General features: G+C 42.8%; 1 protein-coding gene across 3 annotated transcripts in view; it reads left to right on the top strand.

The window, feature by feature from the left end:
* LOC132831055 (rho GTPase-activating protein 23-like) overlaps positions 1-24,683 on the top strand; it is a 516,705-nt gene that overhangs the window by 454,116 nt on the left and 37,906 nt on the right. For all 3 annotated transcript variants that reach the window (XM_060849107.1, XM_060849108.1, XM_060849109.1), the window contains 5 exons: positions 1,692-1,765; positions 4,513-4,602; positions 7,576-7,701; positions 9,305-9,346; positions 21,540-21,645. In XM_060849107.1, coding sequence (XP_060705090.1) covers positions 1,692-1,765; positions 4,513-4,602; positions 7,576-7,701; positions 9,305-9,346; positions 21,540-21,645 — 438 coding nt within the window. The remainder of the gene's footprint in view (positions 1-1,691; positions 1,766-4,512; positions 4,603-7,575; positions 7,702-9,304; positions 9,347-21,539; positions 21,646-24,683) is intronic.

Genomic DNA, 24,683 nt, shown 5'->3' with positions numbered 1-24,683 from the left:
CATTTCCCAATGGTTGTTTGCAATAACCAGCTTACTGACTGAGTTTTTATCAGCAATACTCAAATTTATAAGTTATTTGATAACACACATTATGGATACACCGTTAACTCTTTCTGTTGCAAACTCCCACCCCACATTCTTTTGTTTTCTCAAGTTTTTGAATGTCTTGTTGAGTCCCAGAATCTATCTTGTCCTTCCGTATTTGAACCTTTCTTATCAGGTTTCAACTGTATTAGAGGACTGGAATGTCCATAGTTAAGCCTGGTGGGAAGGGGTGGCATAGTGTTAAGTCATAGGGCTAGAAATGCAGGCTAATGCACCAGACATATGACTTTTAATACCACCATGACAAATGGTGAAATTTAGATTGAATAAAAGTCTGGAATACAAAAAAATGGTATCTTAATTGCAATTATTTTGTAATAGCCCATCTTGTTCACTCAGCGTCACTTTTAGCAAATAAATCCACCATCCGTACCTGTTCTGGCCTACATGTGACTCTGGATCCACAGCACTGTGACTGATTCTTAACTGCCCTATAAGCAATTAGGGATAGGCAATAAATGCTGGCCTATCCAGCAATACCTGCACCCCTTTAAAGAATTTTTAAAATATTAAATTATACCTTTGTGACTTGTTACCAAAAGTGCACCATTCCTCCTCAACCATCTTGATTTGTTTACAGTCTTTGACAAGATTAACCAATCCATTGTCCTCCAAATTTTCTTTAATCTCCAGTTGAATGAAATTGTCCTTGACTGGCTACCTACATTACAACTATGAAAAATGTAAACAAGTACAGTAGACCCCCGTACCCGCGGAGGATACGTTCCAGGACCTACCGTGGAAGCCCAAAACCACGGACCATCATTTAAATGGGAAGCGTACCTTCGCAGCAGCCTCCTGGTCCTTGGTTCCGGAACGTTCCCTATAATATGTTCCAGCCACGGGACCCGTGGATACAGGGTTTCCCTGTACTTCATTCGCTATAAATGCTTAGGATGTTCTGAGGTTATGAAAGGTGCTTTGTAAATGCAGGTAGTTTTGCACATTCTTGAGCATCCAGATAATAGCCTGCAATGGCTTCTCTTCCTCACCATGCACCCTTGTCTATGAAGTCCCCAAACGATCCAGCCTTGAACTCCTCCTGTATCTTATCTACAAACTAGCCCTTGATGATATCATCCAAAGATAAAGCTTTGTGTATGCTGAAGACATCACACTGTACCTAATAACCACGTCTTTTGACATATTCTATGTCTGTGTTGTCAGACAGCTTATTTGGCATTGAGGTCTCTAAGTATGCAATAGGAAAATTGAAACTATTACTTCAGCGTTAATCATAAATACCATTCCCCAGTTACCAATTCTATTCTTCCACCTAGACACCAGTCAGCCTGAACCAACATCAGAACTGAACCCAGTCACATCCCATTTGACCTTGAGAGAAACTTCAGTATTTCCATATTATCTCCATCAACAGGCCTAGTTTACTTCCTCTTGTGCATTGATTTAATCACAAAATCTTCGTGTTTTGCTTTCTGCAATGTTCTTCAGGCTGACCTCCCGTTTACACCCGTTGTAGTTTGAAATCAGCCAAAAGTGTGCTTCTGACCCAGATGTGATGGCAATACCAGCAGAACCAAGTTGCTAAATGGCTAACTATATATTGATGTCCCTGTACTTTACAGATAAATACAATGATTTCATTGAAACCAACAGACTGGAGGATGCGGCAGAAAGACTTCAAAGATTTAAGAAACTGGTAAATCCGATAGATTACATATCCTCACTATAGCTCCTCGAGTATATTCTAATTCTAGTTAACTATACGTGTACTTGTATTTGCAATTAACAGCGAAAATTAACACAGTTTCTATTGGAATCTCATCATTTAAATCCTTTCCTAAAATTAACTACAAACTCCTTTCTTCTAAGAAGATCAGTCCCAACTTCTGTAGTTTTTCCATATAACTGAGTTACTTCATTTCAGATACCTCTCCAAGACTGGTTAAAGTGCAGTGCTGAGAATTAAACAGTGTTCCCATTAATTACTCCACATTTTGTCATCGATTCCATCTAATTACTCCATGCTTTGACATATCTATGATAACTTCTTATGCCCTGATTATCAGGAATCTATCTATCTGTGCTTTAAAACTCGAAGATTCTATTTTGGCTGCCGACTGAAAGTTCCAAAGACTCATAACCATCTGTAAGAAACAATTCAACAGCATATTTCAAACAGTGAGTTCTTGATTCTCCTACAAGAGAAAACATATTTTCACACGATCCTGTCAAAACCTCAAAGAATTATACATTTCAATCAACTTGCCACTGACTCTTTCTAAACTTCAATGGATTCAAGCCTAGCCTAATCAACCTTTCCTTAAATGTTAACTTGCCCAAACCAAGTTTCTTCTAGAAAATCTTCTCTGAACTGTTTCCAATATTTAGAATTTCATTTCTTTTAAATTTGGAATTTTTAAAACAAAAAATGAACCTAAAGCAATGGTGTAACTGCCATTGATCATTACAAAACCCCATCTGGTTTACTCATGTCCTTGGGAGGAATAAATAAGCCATTCTTACCCGGTCTGGCCTAGATGTGACTCCAGACCAATAACAATGTGGTGGATTCTTAACTGTCTTCTAGGCAATTAGGCTTGGGAAATATTGATTGTTTAGCCAGTGACGACCACGTCCCATGAATGAATGAGAACAACAAATATGATCTCACCAATGCCATGTATAACTCGAGCATAATCTTAACTACTTTATATTCAATTCCCTTCCTAATAAATAATATCAATAGAGTAATAGAGCTCTGGAGCACAGGAAAAAAGGGCCATTAGCCCATCAAGTCTGCACCAGTCAAAAACTTGCTCCTAACTATTCTAATCACATGTTCCAGCACTTGGCCGGTAGCCATGTATGCCTTGGCATTGCAAATGTACATTTAAATACTTCTTAACCCCTTCCCCGGCGACTTTTTTTTGAGAAAACGTTTCATTTTCAAACAAATTTTTGTATTGCTTTATTTTATAGTATTTTTAATGCTTGCACTCTCATCTGATGTATCCAAGTTTCTAATAGAAGGTTCATACTCATTGTCATCTTCTGAGCTCGATATCTGGGCGTAATTTGTTTAAAAAAAACAGAAAAAAACCGAATGGCAGTGTGTGTCCAAAAGCGGTGCTTCGACGCTTCTTGCAATGCCTGAGGCGGAAGAGACACAGCTACCAAACGTATGAGTCACTGAGTATACTTGTTTCTAGCTGAGAAGGGCCCAGAAATGCCGAGAATTGACGTATAAACTCGTCTGTGGCTGTTTTTGAAGTTATATGTTTTGGCCGAGTTTACTCGTCTCACTCTGAAAAAGACACATTGGGTGAGAACAAGTTAACTCGTCTTTGCCGGGTAAGGGGTTAAACATTGAGGGTTTCTGTCTCTACCACCTTTACAGGCACTGAGCTCTAGATTCCCACCAGCCTTTGGATTAAAACATTTTTCCTCATATCCCCTCTAAACCCCCTGCCTTATTCCATGCGCCCTAGTCATTGATCCCTGCACCAAAGGGAAATGTTTCTTCGTGTCTACCTTGTCTATATCACTTATAATTTTATACATCTCAATCGTGTTCCCCACTCAGTTTCCTGTGCCCCAGTCTATCTCATCTCTCCATAAAACTCTCCAGCCCAGGCAATATCATGGTAAATCTCCTCTGCATCCTCTCTAGTACAGTTGTATGCCTCCTATATTGTGGGTTCCAGAACTGCACACAACACGGTAGCTGATGTTCCAGTATCACCTTCCTGCCCTTAAACTCTGTGCCTTGGCTAATAAAGGCAAGTATCCCATATGCCTTCTGATCCACTTTATCTACCTGTTCTGCTACCTTAAGGGGACCAGGTGTGCATACTCACTGAGGTTCCTTTGGTACTTGGTGCTCCCCATGGCCCTACTGTTCATCCTTGTTTTGTTTTGTCTTGCCAAAGTGCATCACCTCACAATACTCTGAATTTCATTTGCCACAGTCCATCCAACCAGCCTGTCTATATCCTCCTGTAATCTCAGACTTTCTCTTCACTATTTACCACCCCAACAGTTTTCATATTATTTGCAAACTTATTAATCAACTCTTGTATATTCCAATTTAAATGATTTATATATACCACAAGCAGCAAGAGCCCCAACAGTGATCCCTGTAGAACCCCAATTGATTCATCTTGACAAATGGAAAATGGCCCATTTATACCTACTCCTGGTTCCCTGCTAGCTGGCAAATCTCCTATCCACACCAGAAGATTATCCCCTACACCATGAGTTTTTAATGTCTACAATAACCATTGATCTGTCACCTTATCCAATGCCTGCTACTTCCTTCAACTTTTATATTTCTGCAGAGGCGAGAAACTTAAATGAAACACTTATGTTTTAGGTTTTAGACTCATTAGAATTTGTAGTAATGGAGTGTATTATTGAGTAATTATAAGACTTATGTTATTTCAGCTTCGAAATTTACCGGAAAATTATTTTGAAACCCTGAAGTTCCTCACAGGACACCTGAAGACCGTAGCAGATCACTCTGAAAAGAACAAGGTATCCTGAGCCCTGTGAATTATAATCTTCACAGTTTGACTGTTGTTTGAGTACCAACGTTAATATTGCCATTCCCACAGTATTTTGTGCATACATTGTGAATTATTGAATCCAATATCAGCTTACAGTGCCAAACAGTAATGTGGAACATATTTGGAGATTGCTAGACTTGTTGTAAATGAATAGTTAGGTGGATTATTTTGAAAGAGAAAAGAAAGATTGTAAGTTTTGGAAAGAATTTGTACATTAGTTTCCCATGCTGTTTGAATCTGTGTCCTCACACATAGTGCACATGTATGAATTAGTTTCCTGTGTTGTTATTCTTTTGCCCCATGCTCAGCATCAAGGGCAGAATTTTTCCATTTATGTTTTGGTAAATGAGATCATTGGCACCTGGATTGCCATGGCCCAGAGTGACTTTTCTCATGCAATCTTCCACCACTCACCCTACCACAATTATATAATTGAGTTCTTGGCCACCCCTCTTGGGAATTGTGTGGCTGGAGAAGCAAAAGTGCTCATCATCACCAGGATCTTCAGCTTTCACACCTCAAGTATCATTTTTAAAGCCTAGCTGCATGTATTTCAGACATCTTCACACTATAGTGCTCAAGTGTAAACATCTCAGAAGAAGTAACAAGTCAAGGGAGTACTCACTGAATGGCAGGTCGCTAAGAGCAACAGAGGGATTTTAAGTGATTTTTCACAGGTCCTTCAAGGTGGCAGAATAGATTTTTTGAATAGTTAAAAAGGCATGTGGAACACATGCCTTTATCAGCTGTGGCTTAGGTTATAAGACCAGAGAGGTTAAAGTGGAGCTGTACAAAGTCTTGGATAGGCCACAGCTGGAGTGCTATGTGCAGTTCTGGTCACTACACTACAGATTGAATGTGATTGCATTACAGGGGTCCAGTGGAGATTGACCAGGTTTTGCCTGGGTTGGAGCAGTTTAGCAATGAAGAGAGGCTGGATAAACTTGGACGTTTTTCTTTAGAGCAGAGAAGGTTGTGAGGGGACCTGATTGAAGTGCATGAGACAGTGAAGGACATAAACAAAGCAGCTGTTCATTTAATTGAAAGGTCAATGATGGGGGCATGATTTTACGGTGAAACACAGGAGGTTTTCAGAGGATTTGAGCAAAACATTTTTCACCCAGAGTGTGGTGGGAATCTGAAACACTTCCTGGGAGGGTAGTTGAGACAGGAAACCTCACAATGCTTAAAATGTATTTGGATGAGCACTTGAAAATGTCATGATGTTCAAGGCTATGGGTCAAGAGCTGGAAAGTAAGGTTAGTACAGATTTAGAGTAGCTTAGTTGGTGCACAGTGCCGAAGGGTCTATTCTGTACTGTATGATTCTGACAGGTTTAGGACAAAAGCTCAAGAAAATCCACTGAACTTTGCTGAGAGGAATCCTCCTTAAAATTCGACGAAAGTGATTTCTGATAAGATTTGGCCCCTAGTGTTTCTTTCTTGTCAATGTTGTCTCTAGGTTCTTTTGAGAGCCAGAAAGAAAAGAGCCTTTTTTAGTTCGTTACAGTTTTGCATATCTGTTGCACTTTTCAAAAATAAATTGAAATACCAGCTTTTTGTTTCTGTCAGTGCTACTTCATCCCTAACTTGTGAAAAAAATCCTGATCATAGGGTAAATGGGGTGGGTCCTTGACTACTTTCATGTTTTGTTGCCTCTGAATAATATAAATTGCAGCTCAGCTGTCTCTTATCTAATCCACATTGGTTTCCTGAAACTTGGTCAGTTGTGTGGTCACAAGTTTCCTGTTGGCGTATTAAGCTATACAGTAGAATTATTTCAGTCTATGAAAGTCCCAAGTATCAAATCAAATAATGGGATCAAAAAATCAATTGTTCATGTGTTATGTTGTGACACCATGTAATTATCTTTTAGTAAGAGTAACTGTATCAAATTGAGTCTTGTCACGAGTCACTCTGCTCATGCACTGGAAATCAAGCCCCACTTTTCCTAGAGTTGTCACAACTGTGAAAATTTAATCAAACTATCCAAAGGGTTTACCTGACTGCCATACCCAGGTAAAAGGAGACAAACACCAGGTTTCTGTCCTTAAAAATAATACAGCTATTGCAGATATATTGTTTTTAACCAAAGGCAGAAAGAATGAAATATTACTAAATTCTGTATAAACTCTACCCCTGTTGGAAAACAAAATCCCTTATGTAAACAAATAGACATACAAAGAGATAAGTTCACAAATGTTACAGATGGGGAATAAACAAAGATAGGTCAATCAAACACAGTTCTGCCACTTGCCAGGATTACAGGGGTTGATCAGGTGTTTTTGTTTAGTTCCCTTTTAGTTTTTTTTAACACTTTGAGGAGGACTGAATTTGTGGACAGACTAATTCTCAATCTTTCGTTAACTGTTTGAGGATTCACCCTTTTATTGTCTATGAATATGGTTTTTCCCTTTCTCCTTTCAAGAAGGGAATTTGCAGTGAGAGAGTGAGCGAGCATGGCTATCTGCATGCAATAATGTTTTACTTCTTCACTCATAGAAGGGAGAGAGGCAGTGATATTTCTGCCCTCAGAGGCTGGATGTTTCTGCTCAAAAATGCAAGAACTAAATACGACATTTTGCCACGTTGTGTTCTCCTGAAAACCTGCAACTGGTCGTGGTTGAAAAGCAAATCAAAAGTCTTGTCACTGGGCAAAAATGCCCATGGAGCCAAGATGTCTGGCATCACTGTCACTAGTTGAAGGAAGTAAGCTTGCAGACAAACATGTAATGAGTTATAGTAACTCACCGTTTTGAAAAACAGCATATGTGTTCTTCCACAGTCCCTTGGTTTTAAACAGTATCTTTTCCCATATTAATTTCTAATTTAAAAAAAAAGTAGTCACTGCATAGTTTCACATTTTTAATATGCCCATGATTATTCTTAACAGAAATTTGTACCCCAATCTGATATTGTATTTTCATTTTTTGCTTTCTCAGATGGAACCACGGAATTTAGCATTGGTATTTGGTCCTACGCTAGTCAGAACATCTGAAGACAAAATGATTGACATGGTGACGCACATGCAAGATCGGTACAAAATAATTGAAACCTTAATACAGCATGTAAGTTTTTAACCTTTCTGTTGATGGTTGAATTATTTTTGAGGGGAATTAAGAAAGAGTGCTTCAAATGACAGAATCTTACTGGAATAATGATATTATTACTCTGGATGACTGCATATATTGAGCCAAATGGTGTTTTCTCACGCCAGACCTCCTAAATGGTGATATGAAGATTATACCTGCGTTATTCTCAAGGCAGTCTGATGTTAGTAGCCTGAATTGCTAGGTCAGCATGTTATAAAGTAGATAGGCTAGTGCCTACACAGGAAAGACTGGATTGCTGATCATATTTATCAACTTTTCATAGAGCTGCAGTAACGTACTTAGAGATCATGTTTAACCCAGGCTTTAAGAATAAATTAAGGGGTGTGTGTGTGTATGTATGTATATATATATATATATATATATATATATAGATCACTTTTAATAAATGTTCATAATTGAGACTTTGAGATATCATGACTCCAGCAAATATAAAGGAAAATTTCAAATTCTGTTACAAACACTTACTTTCACATTTTTATTTCATTATTTCCATTTTGATTAGTCTGGTTATAACTAATCTTCTTTATTGTTTATCTTGAGTTTTAAAGCAGTTCAGTTTACTGATTTATCCACATTTTCTGAATTCTCCCAAGGCCATACTCTCATTGTTCATTTTCCAGTGTGAGAAAATGTTTTGAACTGAAGTAATTTCAACAATTCAGCTGTGTATATTCGTTGAATATAGTAGGAGGAAAGAAATTAACAAAAGCATAAGGCACTTAGTTTAGCATAAGTTTATGACTGACAAACTTTACGGAGATTAAATATATAATGTGTGAATGAAAGAGCTGTGATTTGGTATGTTCAATGCTATCAATATCTATTAAATCTTTAGAATTTGGTTTTTTTTGTAATAGTCATACTTCAGTTAAATTTGATAAAATAATTAATGAATTTATAAGCAGATTATTGATTGAACTAATTTAGATGTGTTGTTGTACCTGTCCTAGTTTCTCAATTGTTAATGTTGATAATACTGTAAACATTTCTCTGCTTATATATAGTAAATCATAAAATGGCTCAGTCAGTTTTGCGGCCTTCTGTTTTCTAGGTTACTACACCATTTGTAGATAGGCCAGCTGATATTAGAGCTTAATTTGATAATGGTCAACCTTCCCACCAGTGACAAGTTCCAAATTTTGTATGAAAATCTGATTAATGCTTTTAAACACACAAATTCTCAGATGATAGGACTGCACGTGTAACCTCTGTGTCACAGATGGCTTGATGCGCAGTTAACCAAATGCCCCTTTCCTTTAGAATAATTAATTCCCATCAATTTAGTTTGAGTATAAAGTGTGAAAAGAGCATCATTTTCTGATTTTGAACTTTCTTTGAAAACTTTTCCCTAAAAACAATCAACTGTACACGATACCTCAAACTTAGTTAGCCTTGTTTTTCTATATTCTTGATGTTGGGCTACAAATGTTTGTGCTTAAAGCAAAAAAAAATTGAAAGCAATAATTCAGTTGTGAGATTTTTGCTGAGAATATTTTCACAATCTAGCATACTGTTCTTTTATTTCTTAATGTAATCAGTTTGTTTGCATTTTTTCCAGTATGATTGGTTTTTTAACGAAGACAGGGATGTGGATGAAAAGGTAAGAGCTCTTCAATCTAATTTTCAAGCACTTAACAAGACAAATTAATACGATGCATGAACTATGGGCTAGAAGAGAATAATTAAGGATTTACTAGAATTTTAAAAATCCTCTAACTGAAACTAATTTAATGATTAATGTCTTGCTGCTTAATAAATAAAACATTCGAAAAATAAATGGAAGGATTTCCATATTACCAGAAGAAAAGTGTTGTCAGTAGAGACTGAACTCAGTTTGGATAATCTAAGCAACTTCTGCATACGAGCCTAAATAGCTTCAGAGAAATTAACCATAATCACGAAATGACTTTTTTAATTAAAAAAAACTAAAAATAAACTCTTCAAACTTTGGAGGTGTCACATACGCAGCATTTTAATGACAAAGGACCATAGAGGCTTATTGCACAGAAGGATGCCATCCAAACAATTATTTGTGCTGTAGCTTATTACAGCAATCTAAAACTAGGCCTTCTGCCCATAACCATGGATGGAATCTAATCCAGCCTGTCATGATGGGAAACATAATTGCAAGAAAGGTGCATCCATCGTCTTGCGGGAGGAGACTTCCCTGCCCCACCATCAAATTGGAGCTAGGAATGGGCAATGCAAGAAACATGTTCGCTCGCAGTAGAATGTCACTTAAGCTAATTTAAGACATATTAATATACTGTACTGTGCATGAAATAACTGCACAGAGGCCCATATCCCATCACTAAGTCACCCTTTATTTACTTGTGCACAATACATTCCTCCGGACTGGTCGCCCTGCGTACTGACTGAACCACCCCTGGGCAGCTTTCCTATGAACTAGTTGTCGGCCTTCTGGTCTCCGGCCACGCTGCTAATTGACTGACCCTCCCCAGTCCCATCTTTCTTCCAGGCCAGTCATCAACCTCCTGACTCCCAGCCTCCCTGACTGGTCCTCTCCTGAACTGAGGAGATTCTAAATCTCCTCATATTTTATCAAACTCTACAAAATACAAACAAGCAGTCAACGATGAACAATAAGCAGCAGTTTGCAATAAACAGCAATTAACAATGGAAAGGGGCGGCAAGGCCAAACCCCACTGTACATCAATTTGCAGAGGTATGCAGACAAACCCCAAATCCTAATCTTACCTCACCAAAAAGCAAACAATAGACACAAGCACATACAAAACAGTGGGATCAACCAACCAATAAAACTGTGCATATTACGTAGACACCCTTAGTAAACCAACAAATGACCCCCCCGCCCCACCACCAGACTTTCGAGCCATTTAAAGGCAGCCTGCCCCACGCTCCTTCTGGCTCTCGGGGCCACCTTGACACTTTTCTGGTCACATCAAGGACAGCCTGTCCCTATACCTCCCTGGGACGACGGCAATCGTGATGGCCCGTACGCCTTTTGGCCCTGCACTGCCCCATGGCACCTTCTGGCCGCCTCTAGGACAGGCTGTTCAGCTCCTTCCTCAGCACGATGGTACTCAGGACCACCTACACACCTTCCGGCTCCTCGGGACAACCTACTAACCTTCCAGTTCATAGGATGGCCTACCCACCCTCTGGGTCTCGTGACAGCTTTCAGGACGACCTATGAACCTTCTAACTCTCAGTAAGGCCTGCCAGATCCAGGGACACACAAGACATTGCAGGTGATAAAACCAACCAGCAAAAAAACAGAGTCCATTACCAAAAATGAAGTCCACACCCGAAGGCAGAGTCCACTCCTGAGGGCAGTAAATGCATGCCCCACAACACACACACAGGTGTTCAGCTTCCACAGAGGCCCAGGTCCACTCACAGGGATACAGTTAATTGTGAAGGTGCAGTTAACTCTCAGGGGCTCAGTCCAAGCACCAAAAAGTGAAAACACACACAAAAAAAGGAAAGACACTTCAAACCAGAGTGCAAGGGCTAAGCTCTGCCACAAAATCTGCATAGACCTTGCTCAAAAGAAAATTTTAAAAAGTAACACACAGGTTGCAACCAGCCAGTGAAATAACAGTTCCCCAGTGAGAACTGAAATACAGCAGTAACACAGACTGTGTAGATCAGCCAGCTCAGAAATCAGTCTTCAAAAGGAATGCCAGGAACAAACTGGCTGTTGCGATTAGCCAGTTCAGGAACCAAAACAAAACTAACAGCAACACACTGGCTGTGGCCAGCCAGCTTGGAGTCAGTCCCCTGAACTGAGGAGATTCTTAGATTAGATTAGATTAGATTACTTACAGTATGGAAACAGGCCCTTCGGCCCAACAAGTCCACACCGACCAGCCAAAGCGCAACCCACCCAGACCCATTCCCCTACATTTTACCCCTTCACCTAACACCATGGGCAACCTAACATGGCAATTCACCTGACCTGCACATCTTTGGACTGTGGGAGGAAACCGGAGCAGCCCTGCGTACTGACTGAACCACCCCGGGCAGCTTTCCTATGAACTAGTTGTCGGCCTTCTGGTCTCCGGCCACGCTGCTAATTGACTGACCCTCCCCAGTCCCATCTTTCTTCCAGGCCAGTCATCAACCTCCTGACTCCCAGCCTCCCTGACTGGTCCTCCCCTGGTGGGCCTTCCTACAGGCTGACATCTGCCGCTTGGCTCAGCCTTTCCGCATACTGACTGGCCTCCCCAATACATGCATGCTATCAGTTGCCTGGCACCCTCAGCCCGTGTACTGAGTGGCCCTCCCAGCCCGCTTTCCTCCAGGTCAGTCATTGACCCTCCAGCCCCCTTCCGGCCCGCATAATGGCTGACCCTCCCCTGGCCAGCTCTCCAATGAGCACACTGTCTGCTGTTTTATGGTAGAACCTGTGGCTTCTGACAGGCCTTCTGGCTATTCTGAGGGGCCAGGTATGCTTTGCTCCCACTCCATTTGCAAGGTGACGGTTTTCAGATGATCCATGCGTTTGTTCAGGACTGTATCACCTACCTGAACTATGTAAGTCACTGGACTTAACCTTACGCCAACTTCACCCATATAGGACCTTTCCTGTGGTTCCAGCACCAAACTTCATGCCCTGAATTAAATAGGCTCTTTCGCTTGCAGGAGGCATTGGTTGGCATTGACATTCCTTCCGCTGTTTCACTCCCACATCCACTTCCCCTCCACAGTCCAGGAGGATCAGATTTAACCTGGTGCAGAGTCATCTCCCCATCAGCAACTCTGCTGGAGCTAGCCCTGTTGTTACATGTAGGATGGACCTATAATTGAACAGGAACAGGGACAGTTTTAGTACCAAGTGATGCTGAAGGCTGCTGCTTTAAATCTGCCTTCAACATTTGGACTGCTCTTTCTGCTAGATTATTAGACGATGGATGGGATTCTGTGGAGATGTCTTTGTGTGCCAAATGCCATTTGACTTGAGAAATATTTGAATTCCCTGCTGGTAAATGACGTCCCATTGTCTGTGACCAATACTTTGGGAGTCGGTGCATTGCCAATGATGCTTGCAGCTTCTCAGTCGTCATCTCTTGAGTTTGCCGAATGAACTTTATACACATCCAACCACTTTAGGTGGGTATACACAATGACCAGGAACACTGAGTCCATGAAAGGACCAGCATCGTCAACGTGCACCCAAGTCCAAGGTTTACCTGGCTGTTTCATGAATGTGGGGGCACTGCTGGTGGCAATTTTTGTCCTTGTTGGCACTGCCGCACCAACACAGCTATGTTGGCATCCTACTCTGACCACCAGATATATCTTTTTACCAGCATATTCATCTTGGAAACCCCTAAATGACCCTGGTGGTGTTCAGCCAGTATTTGGCGGTGACCTTTACTTGGGACAATCACCCTTGCTCCCCGTGGGAGTATGCCATCCTCTGTGGTGATCTGGTCTTTTCAATCCTGGTTGCAATGGTCCTTCTGTTCCGCCCATCGCCACAAGCTGTTTTAATTTTGCTAGGACAGGATCTTTTTGTGTCCACTGTCAGATATTGTCAGCAGTGACCAGAAGGGTCAAAACCAAAATGGCCTCTTCCAGGGGAGGCAGCACCAATGAAATATCTGCCATGGGGAGGCAGCTCAAGGCATCCGAATTAGCAACTTGGCTTCCTGGATGGTGTTCTAACTTGTATACACTGAGAATAAGGGCCCAACGTTCAATTCTGCTGGAAGCTATGCGCGGCATCACCTTGTCTTCCTTTAGTAGCCCCTGTAGGGGTTTGTGATCTGTTACTATGACAAATTCCCATCCATAAAGGTACTGGTGGAACTTCCTCACACCAAAGGTGACCGTCAAGCCTTCCTTCTCTGTCTGGGGATCAGTCAAAATCTAGGGAAACATATGCTATCGAACATTCCTCTCTGGACCATCGGTGGGCCAACACTACCCCAATAACATATGGGGAGACACCACATGTCGGCACTACCTTTCACTTCAGATTGTAATGGGCTGACACCTTAAACGGCAATAGCTGCTATTTTTCCCCTAAAGGCTACTTCTTGGGTACGCAATCATTTCCAAGGCTGACTCTTTTTGAATAGCAGGTGTGAGTATGAATTTTCCACAATGATTCACCCAAGAAAAGGCGCACATTCCTGTGTGGACATGGGAGTCAGGGCTCCTTTGATTGCCCTCACTTCATCTTCCAACTGGTGTAACCCACTTTGTCGACTCTATAAGCCAAGTACGTCACTTGGAGCACCAGAAACACATTTTTCCCCTTCTAAGGTGTACGCCTGCCTGGAAGAAACATTTAAGCACTCTGTCCAAATTCTCCAAGTGCTCTTTATTGGTCTTCGCTGTTATTAGTACGTCATCCAGATAAATGGCAACCTGGCGTAGTCTTATAAAATGTTCTCCATGATCCATTGGTAAAGGACACAGGCTGATGACACTCCAAAAGGCAGTCTCATATATTGGCACAAACCCTGATGGGTATTAATTGTAGCATATCTCTGTGAATCATCATTTAATCGCAGTTGCAGGTATGCATGGCTCATGTTCAGCTTTAAAGTATAGCCCCCTGCCAACTTTGCGAGGAATTGGGTATTTTTCGATCTGTGAAAATCAGTGTACCATTTGCTTAAAATCCCCACAAAGGCCAACTGAACCATCAGGCTTCACAGTCGATAGAACTGGTGCTGCCCATACTGGAAACTGTACTGGTTTGATTCCTTCACTCTCCAGCCTCCTGATTTTCACCTGTACTTTTGCCCACAATGCAAATGGCACTGGGCAGGCCTTGCAAAATCTCTGAATTGCTTCCTGGTCAACGTGTAAAGTGGCTTTGGCTTCTTCCTGAAAAACTCCTGGGTATCTCACTAGGACTTCACTCAGGCAGCCATTTTCTAATCGAAAAATGTTGAGTCAACCTACCTCAACCCATTCTATCTCAACAGCCTTGGGCCCGGTCATTTTACTACCATCAGTGTTAACTGCACCAATTGCTCCTCATGGGAGACCGGAACCGAAGTTGTGTTCTTAATCTGCAATGTTCCCCAGTTCAAAGTTTGGGAGAGGATTTGTAGCTCGGGTGCTCGTTGTTGTGGTTCTGTTCGCTGAGCTGGGAATTTGAGTTGCAGACATTTCATCCCCTGTCTAGGTGACATCCTCAGTGCTTGGGAGTCTCCTGTGAAGCGCTTCTGTGATGTTTCCTCCGGCATTTATAGTGATTTGTATCTGCCACTTCCGGTTGTCAGTTCCAGCTGTCCACTGCAGTAGCCGGTATATTGGGTCCAGGTCGATGTGCTTATTGATTGAATCTGTGGATGAGTGCCATGCCTCTAGGAATTCCCTGGCTGTTCTCTGTTTAGCTTGTCCATAATAGTAATGTTGTCCCAGTCGAACTCATGTTGCTTGTCATCTGAGTGTGTGGCTACTAAGGCTAGCTGGTCATGTTGTTTCGTGGCTAGTTGGTGTTCATGGATGCGGATCGTTAGCTGTCTTCCTGTTTGTCCTATGTAGTGTTTTGTGCAGTTCTTGCATGGGATTTTGTACACTACATTGGTTTTGCTCCTGCTGGGCTGGGTATCGGGTCCTTCGTCCTGGAGAGTTGTTGTCTGAGAGTGGCTGTTGGTTTGTGTGCTGTTATGAATCCTAGTGGTCGCAGTAGTCTGGCTGTCAGTTCAGAAATGTTTTTGATGTATGATAGTGTGGCTAGTCCTTTGGGTTGTGGCTTGTCCTCATTCCATTGTCTTTCCCTTAGGCATCTGTTGATGAAATTGAGGGGGTATCTGTTTTTGGCGAATACCTTGTAAAAGTGTTCTTCTTCCTCTTTTTGCAGTTCTGGTGTACTGCAGTGTGTTGTGGCCCTTTTGAACAGCGTCTTGATGCAACTTCTTTTGTGTGTGTTGGGGTGGTTGCTTTCGTAGTTCAGGATTTGGTCTGTGTGTGTGGCTTTCCTGTATACCTTTGTGGTGAATTCCCCGTTAGGTGTTCTCTGTACCATCACGTCCAGGAATGGGCGTTGGTTGTCCTTTTCTTCCTCTCTCGTGAATCAGATTCCTGTGAGTGTGGCATTGATGATCTGGTGTGTATTCTCTATTTCTGTGTTTTTAATGATTACAAAGGTATCATCTACATATCTGACCCAGAGTTTGGGTTGAATTTGCGATAAGACTGTTTGTTCTAACCTTTGCATTACCGCTTCTGCTATGAGTCCCAAGATGGGTGAGCCCATGGATGTGCCGTTGATTTGTTCATATATTTGGTTGTTGAATGTGAAGTGTGTTGTGAGGCACGGGTCCAGTAGTTTGAGTATGCAGTCTTCGTTGATAGGTTCCCCGTCTTGATGTCTGTTCTGTATGTCCAGCAGGTTGGCTTTTGTTTTTCTGGCTAGGGTTTTGTCGATAGAGGTGAACAGTGCCGTTACATCGAATGAGACCATAGTTTCTTCCTTGTCTATGTGTATATTTCTGATGATGTCCAAGAATTCCTGTGTTGATTGTATAGAGTGTCTGGATCCGCTGATCAGGTGTTTCAGTTTCTGCTGTAGTTCTTTAGCCAGTTTGTGTGATGATGTCCCTGGGAGTGATACTATGGGTCTGAGTGGGATGTCTGGTTTGTGCACTTTAGGTAGTCCATGGAATCTGGGGGTGTCGTTGCTTTGAGGATTCATTCTCTGTAGGTCAAACCTGGTTATCTGTCCATTTTTTTGTAGGTTCCTCAGTGTGTTGTTTATCCTATTAGTGAGCTGTGGGGTGAGACTCCTAGACTCCTAAACAGAGAACAGCCAGGGAATTCCTAGAGGCATGGCACTCATCCATAGATTCAATCAATAAGCACATCGACCTGGAACCAATATACCGGCCACTGCAGTGGACAGCTGGAACTGACAACCGGAAGCGGCAGATACAAACCACTATAAATGCCGGAGGAAACATCACAGAAGCGCTTCACAGGAGGCTCCCAAGCACTGAGGATGTCACCTAGACAGGGGACGAAACATCTGCAACTCAAATTCCCAGCTCAGCGAACAGAACCACAACACGTTCCCAGTGAATGTACTCAGTCTGGCTGAGATCTTGTGCAAACTTAAGAGTTGGAGTCCTGAATAAATCTTGTTAAAGACAGATTCTGCATCTGCAGATACAGCTGCACCGATATCAATCTCCATAGAAACTGGGTGGCCATTTAATCAAACATTCATTTTAATCGGTTTCAATTTGGATGTCACTCAGCAATTTAATTGTTCCAACCCACGTTTAGGGGGACTTTCCAAGGTCTGCACTCTTCTGGGAACCAGCCCAGGAGTTTTCTTACTGAAATTGGGCATTTTAGGACTACTTTGCTGTCTTGAGTCCGCATACCAGCAGCAATTACAATGGCTTACTGGCCCAGATACTGAAGAACTTGTGTGCCACTTGGTCACAGCTCGGCCTTGTGGCATTCTGTGATGGGCTGGCTTAGGGTCCCTCTGCTGAAAATATGCCCTGCAATTGGCAACACACAGATGGTGTTCCCCAAACTCACTCAGGCTGGTCAGGATGTCCACTTCCATTGGAATGTCCTGTAGCTCCCATGCTCCACTTGTTGCATTTTCTAATGACAAAGCTAGTTGTAGTGTCTGTTTGAAGTCCAGTCAGGCGTCAGGAGGTAGGCACTTCTGCATGTTACAACATTAATCCCTCATACCAAACTAGTTTCTCAGCTTCTCGTTCAGGATTAACCCAAAATCACGCACCTCTGCCAGTTGTCTCAACCTCATCAAAAATCCTGGTACGGATTCCCCTGGTTCTCGAACAACCGAACAAAACCTATAGCATCTCAGGGGATTTTGGGTCAGAATTTTCCTTTACCGACTCCATCGACTCTTGGAAGGTTTTAGTGTCAGGTGTCTCTGGGAAAGCGAAGCCCTTTATAACCGAAAATGCAGCGAGTCCACAAGTGGTCAGAAGGATTGTTCTTTTTTCTACATCTGCCCCAATGTCATTTGCCCAGAAAAGTAATGCATTCTTTCCATATACCGGGCCCAATCTTTGACAACAGGATCAAATAGGTCAAGCTTCCCAAATAGAGGCATGATGCCAGAAATGCTTACCCAACTTCAAAATGACTGTTGCAAGCAAATGTTCTTCAGGCACGTACTGTTGTCTCCCATTGCTACTGAAATAACTGCACAGAGACCAGTATCCCGCCATGGAGTCATCCTTTTTTAACTTGTGCAGAATACAGTGGCTGTGACCAGCCAGCTCAGAGTCAATCACCTGGATTGAGGAGATTCCAAATCTCCTAGTTATATTATTTTTTTTCCACATTTTTAAGAACCAAGCTTATTAAAGATTCCTTCAAATGTATGGCATTTAAAACTATAAATGACAACTTAAGTAAATTAGCTTAACTAAATCTGGTTACTAAAACTTTGTAACTCTTTTCAACCATCCCCCACATTTTGCCCCAAACAGTGCCAACCCTCACATGAATAAATTTCAAAATCTATAACAGCACAGTGTATCACCTGGTTATATTGGTCAGCCAAGCCTTTCATCTTTGGCCCAGGTTAACAACCCCAATCAAGGACCTCCTAGTCAATGAAGTCCACCTGGTTCCAACCACTAAAGTACAGCAGCCTAGCAAGCCCAATTGGGTTTTCCAAAGTAGACAGGCTGGAAGAGCACAGCAAGCTAGGCAGCATCAGGAGTGGAGAAGTCGACGTTTTGGGTGTAACCCTTCGGGACTGGAGGTGAGTGTAGGGGATGCTGCAGATGAAGCGGGTGGCAGGGGCAGGGTGGAGAAGTGGGGATAGTTGAAGACAAGAAAGGGTTACAAACTGGTTGGTCAATGGGAGGATGAATCCGGTTGGTGGTTGGGAGCAGTGGAAGGAGGGGGTGGGGGTGAGTGTGTGGGTGGGGAAAGCTGGGAAGGGAATCCAGGAATGGGAAGGGAGGTTATTTGAAATTGGAGAACTCCATGTTGAGCCCGCCAGGCTGTAGGCTGTTCAGGCGGAAGATGAGGTATTGTTTCTTTAATTTGTGGTTTGGTTCGTTGTAGCAATGGAGGAGGCCAAAGATGGTCATGTCAGAAAGGGAGTGGGCAGGGAAATAAAAATGGGCGGTGACTGGGAGGTCCAGTCAGCCCCTGTGGGCCTGACTCTGATGCTCGCAACTGTTCCCTAAGATTAAGTTTGGTATCCCAGATGTAGAGAAGACCACACCAGGAGCACCTGACGCAGTAAACTGTAGAGGCAAGTGAACCTCTTTCTCACCAGGAAGGACTGTTTGGGGCCCTGGATGGAGGTGAGGAGGGTTGGTGTGCTGGCAGGTTTGCATCTTTTCTGGGGAAGGTATCTGGGATTTGGGGGTGGGTGGGGCGGGGGGCGGCTGAGCAGTGGAGCAAACCAAGGACTGTCAAAGGGAGCAGTCTTTGTGGAAGGCAGAGAGGGTGGGGAGGGGAAGATATTCCCGGTAGTGGAGTCTAGTTGGAGGTGGTGGAAGTGTTTAAGGGTGATGTGTTGGATGCTGACACTGGTGAGCTGTTAGGTGAGAACAAAGGGAAAGCTGTCTTTATTGCATGGGGAGAGGGATTTAGGGCACTGGAATGGGAAATGGTGGTGGTGCAAAAAGCATGTTGTTCAAAATAGGTGGACATCTGTGATGCTGGGAAGTGGAATGTCGTCTCATCCAAGCAGATGAGGCAAAGGAATTGGGAGAATGGGATGGAGTTCTTGCAGGATACTGGGTGGGAGGAGGTGTAGTCCTGGTAGTTATGGAAATCTGTGGGTTTGTAGTAAACATATGTCTGGAGACTGTCGCCAGAGATGGAAATGGGGAAGTCAAGACAGGAGAGGAAGGTGTCAGAGATAGACCAAGTGAACTTAAGGGTGGGGTGGAAGTTATGGGCAAAATCGATGAACTGCTCCAGTTCAGCACGGGTGCAGGACACTGCATGGATGCAGCCATCGATGTAATGGCAGAAGAGTTGAGGCACAGTTCATGTCTAAATGCTGAAGAGGGACTGTTCAACATAGCCAACAATGGACCTGTTTAAGGACTTCATGTCCATAGTAAGATAAAGCGCTGGGGGCCAGAGAACTGGAAGTTACTGAAGTGTTGGAGGGCGTTGTTGGTGTAGGTGGGAAGTGCCTGAACCAAGGGGTTGAGTTTGGACAAGGTGGGTTTGGTGGGGCAGGATCATGCTGAGACGATGGGTCGACCTGTGTAGTTGGGTTTGTGGACATTGCGGAGCAGGTAGAACCGGCAGTGCAGGGCTGGGGAACTGAGTTTGGAGGCAGTTAGAGATGGAGGGGGAGATAACTGGAGGCAATGAAGGCACGGAGAGTGCGGGTGATTTTGGCTTAATGGTTTGCGGCGGGGTCGTGGCCAAGGAGGAAGTATGACAGGATGTTGGAGAATTAGCATTCAGCCTCTGCGATGTCGAGATCCATTCTCCAACCTACCACTGCCCCACCATTATCAGCGGGTTTGATGGTGAACCAGGGGTTGTTACGGAGAGAGTGAAGCATTGCACGTTTGGAGGGGGTGAGAGGTGTGGAGAAATTGAGGTGGCCACTTTCACGTCGGCAGTCTGCAATAAAGAGGTCGAGGGCAGGTAAAAGGCTGGCAGGGTGTGACCAAGTGGAGCAAGAAAGTTGGAGGTGGGAGGTGTCCTCAGAGGGAGGTTGGGAGTTTTTGTCAAAGGTGGCAACACAGGTGGAGGTAGCAGAAGAGCACCACATCCTGGTGGGCCTGGGGACAGAGGAGTACGAACATGAGCCCTTTCCTGAGTGCAGACAGTTTGGTTTCAGAGTTCAAGATCGGGGGAGAATAGTGAATGTGTGGCAAGGCTTGAGGGTGGGGTTTTGGGGGAGTCTCATAGTGGCTGATGGAGGGGACGGCATAAGGGTGATTCCTCTTCCCACTCCATCCCCAGTATGACCATCCTTGGTCTCCTTCATTGCCACAACGAACCGAGCTACAAATTGGAGGAACAACATCTCATCTTCCACCTGGGCAGCCTACAGTCTTCCAATTTCAAATAACCTCCCTTCCCATCCCCCAATTCCTTTTCCAGCCCCTTCCCCTCCCTTCCACTCCTCCCTGCCATCAACTGGATTCATTCCTTCCATTGACTAACCAGGTCGTACCCTCTATCTGTCTTCATTTATCCCCACGTCACCACACTGCCCCTGCCACCCCCTTTATCTGCAGCTCCCCCTACACCCACCCCCAGTCCTGAAGAAGGGTTACACCCAAAACGTCGACTTCTGCACCTCCTGATGCTGCCTGGCTTGCTATGTTCTTCCAGCCTCTGCCTGTCTACTTTGGATCCCAGCATCTGCAATTTTTTTGCCTCTAACCCAGTTGGGTTTTCTAGTAGTCTTCCCGAGAAGTGGGGATTTCTGGATCTGTCATTGTCAGGAGTTCTAGTCATGCAACCCAGCATTAGTAAGGAGTCTGCTGAAAGCCATCCCCTGCCCTTGCCATCGACTTCATGCACCACATCCCAAACCTTTCTCCCTATCCCCCTCCCACAACTTCAATCCCATTCTGATTCACTTGTGTCCAGGGTCCAATGATGAAATCATTGAAGCATTACTGGCAGCAATGGAGAGTTGCCAACCTGTATTATTTGTGTAGGTAGTTTCATCAACAATTTAATAGCAGGTATATCTTAGAGGCTGATAAGTTTCAGTTCAAGTTAAATCAGAGCAGTATTCTCTCCTGAGGATCATCCATGATTTGTGAACTACTGTGTAGCCAATATTGCAGTGTAGGAAATGCATTTCTGAGACAAAATTAGTTTTAAACTTTATTTTGCCGTTCCAGGCTCCAGTTGACTATGTAGGTAATACAGAATTACAGCCAGTACCAAACATAGACCACCTGCTGTCAAACATTGGGAGAACTGGAGGAGCACCAGGGGATATCTCAGGTAGCAGAAAATTTTCACTACTGTCTAATCCTGATTGTTTTAAACTGATATGTCAAACTGTAACACGGAAGGGATCAGATATTAGATTTGTGTATATCCTGTAAATATTTCACAATAGTTTCAAGATATTTCTTTTTAAACTTTTATTTTCTTGATTGTATAAACATTAGCTCATTAAGAAGATTTGAAATGAATTGTTTAACATAATGAAAAATTGTTTGAGTTAGATATCAGTGTGCATTTTTGGAATGGCACCTCATTGTTTGAGCTGAAGTGTAGGAATTAAATTTCATTGTGTTTGAGCTGTGCTCTTAAAATCCAGTGTCAGGATCTGTTTCCATTCACGACTGATCTGATTTTGTATTCAAATAATCCAGTTAGGCTAACAAGATATTTAAAGTGAATCTAATAAGACAGGAGCACACATTTTTGCTTAACTATGTTTTTCATGTGATGTGTCGTAGCACCTTGTAACGCATCTTGCAAAATTCTACACAATCTGTCTCAAGTGACTTGCTGTCCCCATACAGGTTTTATATAAAACAATCTCTGACAGTGAAAATGCCAGTTCCTAAGCAAATCTGACATCAGTTACACTATTCATTAAGTGAATAGTTGTTCTGAAGAATAGTCACTGGATTTGAAAAGTTAACTCTGCTTTCTCTCTACAGATGCCACCAGAACTGCTGAGTTTCTCCAGCAATTTCTGTTTTTGTTTCAGATGCTGAAGATCTGAAGTTCTTTGTGTTATTTTAGTGTTTCTAACAAGCTGTTTCAATGAAGTAAGACTTTAATATACTGCACGCTATTAAAATGATCACATGCCATCTTAAATTATTTCCTGAAATCTTGAGAGTGAATTATGTAATCAATATTTAAGGTGACTTAGCAATATATGCCTGATATCTACAATTAGTTCCCAGGCTTTTGGGAGAGCTGCTCCACCGACTAATCAAACAGCAACCTGGCATAGTCTTACTCTTGAATTATTATATATATCTTATAGTTCTGCTTTGCCATCCTTGGATGTACGTCTTGCTCCACCAGCGGACTAACTCACGAGAGGCAGCATAGGTTTGGAATTCCCAAACATAGACTCTGGACGGCATGAGGCCTCAACACTGGTTCACTTACTGGCAAGGAAACCTCCTGCTGTTTATTGTCCATTGTCTTCCCTCAGTGGATGAATAGTGCTCTTTCATGTTGAATACCATTTGGAAGAAACACTGCAAGTTACAATAGTCCAGAATCACCATCACCTAGAGTGACTCAGTGGATTACCTGAGTAAATTAACTGAGCAGGGAAAGACATACCTTCCAGACTGAACTTGTGATTTTAGTGATTGTTCCCTCTTGTTGGATCTATTTACTTAATCTTGACCTCACAATCTACCTGTCAAAAATGCATTTATTCATGGTAGAAATGACCACAATGTTGCCCTGTCTGAATGGGATAGATTCAGAACAGATCTATCAAAATTCATATCCATAAGATGTCTGTGGGCTATTAGCAGTAGAAAATTGTATTTGACTACAGTCTGGAGTTAACATCAAGTCAGGAGCTAACCTTTGTACAATGGGGAGTGTAGAAGTGCCTGGCCAGGCAGGCTGAAAAATTCCATGTCAATTTAGTGAAGCTAAGCACAGAGGTTGCATGCAGGCAAAATAATCCACAACCAAAAGCTCTGCTGTCCTGCCATATACAGTGATGCATTGTAATGGGTACTTAAACAAACTGAAGGAGGAAGCTGCACAAGCATTGCCATCCTCACTGATGCGGAGCTAGCACTTGAATGCAGAAGGCAAGGCTGAAAAGATGGTCGTCATCTTCAGTCAACAGTCTTAAATGAACAATCCATCTTGGTCTGGTCTTGAGGTCCCCAGCACCATAGATATCAGTCTTCAGTTAATTCAATTCACTCGATGTTAAAAACAAAAGCTGAAAAATGAGCTCTGACCTGATCCTGACTATGGTACTGAAGGCTAGTTTTCCAGAACCAACTGCACCCCTAACCCAGTACACTACAACAGCAGCATCCACACGTCAATGAGGAAAATTGCCCAAGTTGTGTTCTATAATACAAAAACTAGGATAAATCTAATCCGGCCAATTATTGCTCCTGTCAATGTGGAAAGTGATAGAAGGTGACATTGTCAATGTTATGAAGTGCCACTTACCTCTAATCTGCTTAGCAGCACTCCATTTCGATCTTACTAGGGCCACTGGACTCCAAATCACATGACAGTAGAGTCAAACATGGACAGAAGGTGAGGTGAGAGTGGCTGCCTTTGACATCAGACAGACGTTTCCCAGTGTGCTACCTCGGAGTCTTTGAAAGCCTGTAGTCAATGGGAATAAGGGAAAAACTTTGCATTGCTTTGAGTCATATCAAACACAGAGATGTAGTTGTGATTGTTGTAGTCCGATCATCTTGGCCCAGGAGGATATCACTGCTGAGGTTCCTTGTGTAGTATCATTAGTTCAGCCATCTTCAGGTGCTTCATCAAGCACCTTCAAACCAACAAAGTTTAGACTGAGGATGTTCATTGATAATTCCAGATTTCAGTACCATTTGCACTTCCTCTGATGCGGAACCATGGTTCATATGCAGCAAAACCTGAATAACATTTAGTTAGGCTGACAATTGTGAGACAATGCCCTCCAACAAAAGAGAATGTAACCATTGCCCCTTGACTTTCAATAGCCATACCTTCACTTAATCCACATTATCAACATCCTGGAGGGACCACCATTGACTAGAAACCTAATTGGACCAGCTACATAAATATAGGGTGTCACTTAGCTCAGTGGCTGGGAGGCTGGTTTGTGGCAGTGATTCCAGTAGCCACATTCAATTTCCATACCAGATGTAGTCACCACGAATGTCCCATCTTCCAAACCTCACCACTTGTCTGAGGCATAGTAGCATTTAAGTTAAGCCACCACTAGTCACCTCTCCCGAATGAGAATGCTTCCCTATGGTCCTCTTGGACTGTAGTGACTTTACCTTTTATCTTTATAAATACTTGTGGCTACA

Source organism: Hemiscyllium ocellatum, chromosome 32 (assembly GCF_020745735.1).
Source record: "Hemiscyllium ocellatum isolate sHemOce1 chromosome 32, sHemOce1.pat.X.cur, whole genome shotgun sequence".
Taxonomy (NCBI): Eukaryota; Metazoa; Chordata; class Chondrichthyes; order Orectolobiformes; family Hemiscylliidae; genus Hemiscyllium; species Hemiscyllium ocellatum.
The sequence above is the reverse complement of the archived record's forward strand: the minus strand, read 5'-3'. Positions and strand labels throughout refer to the sequence as shown.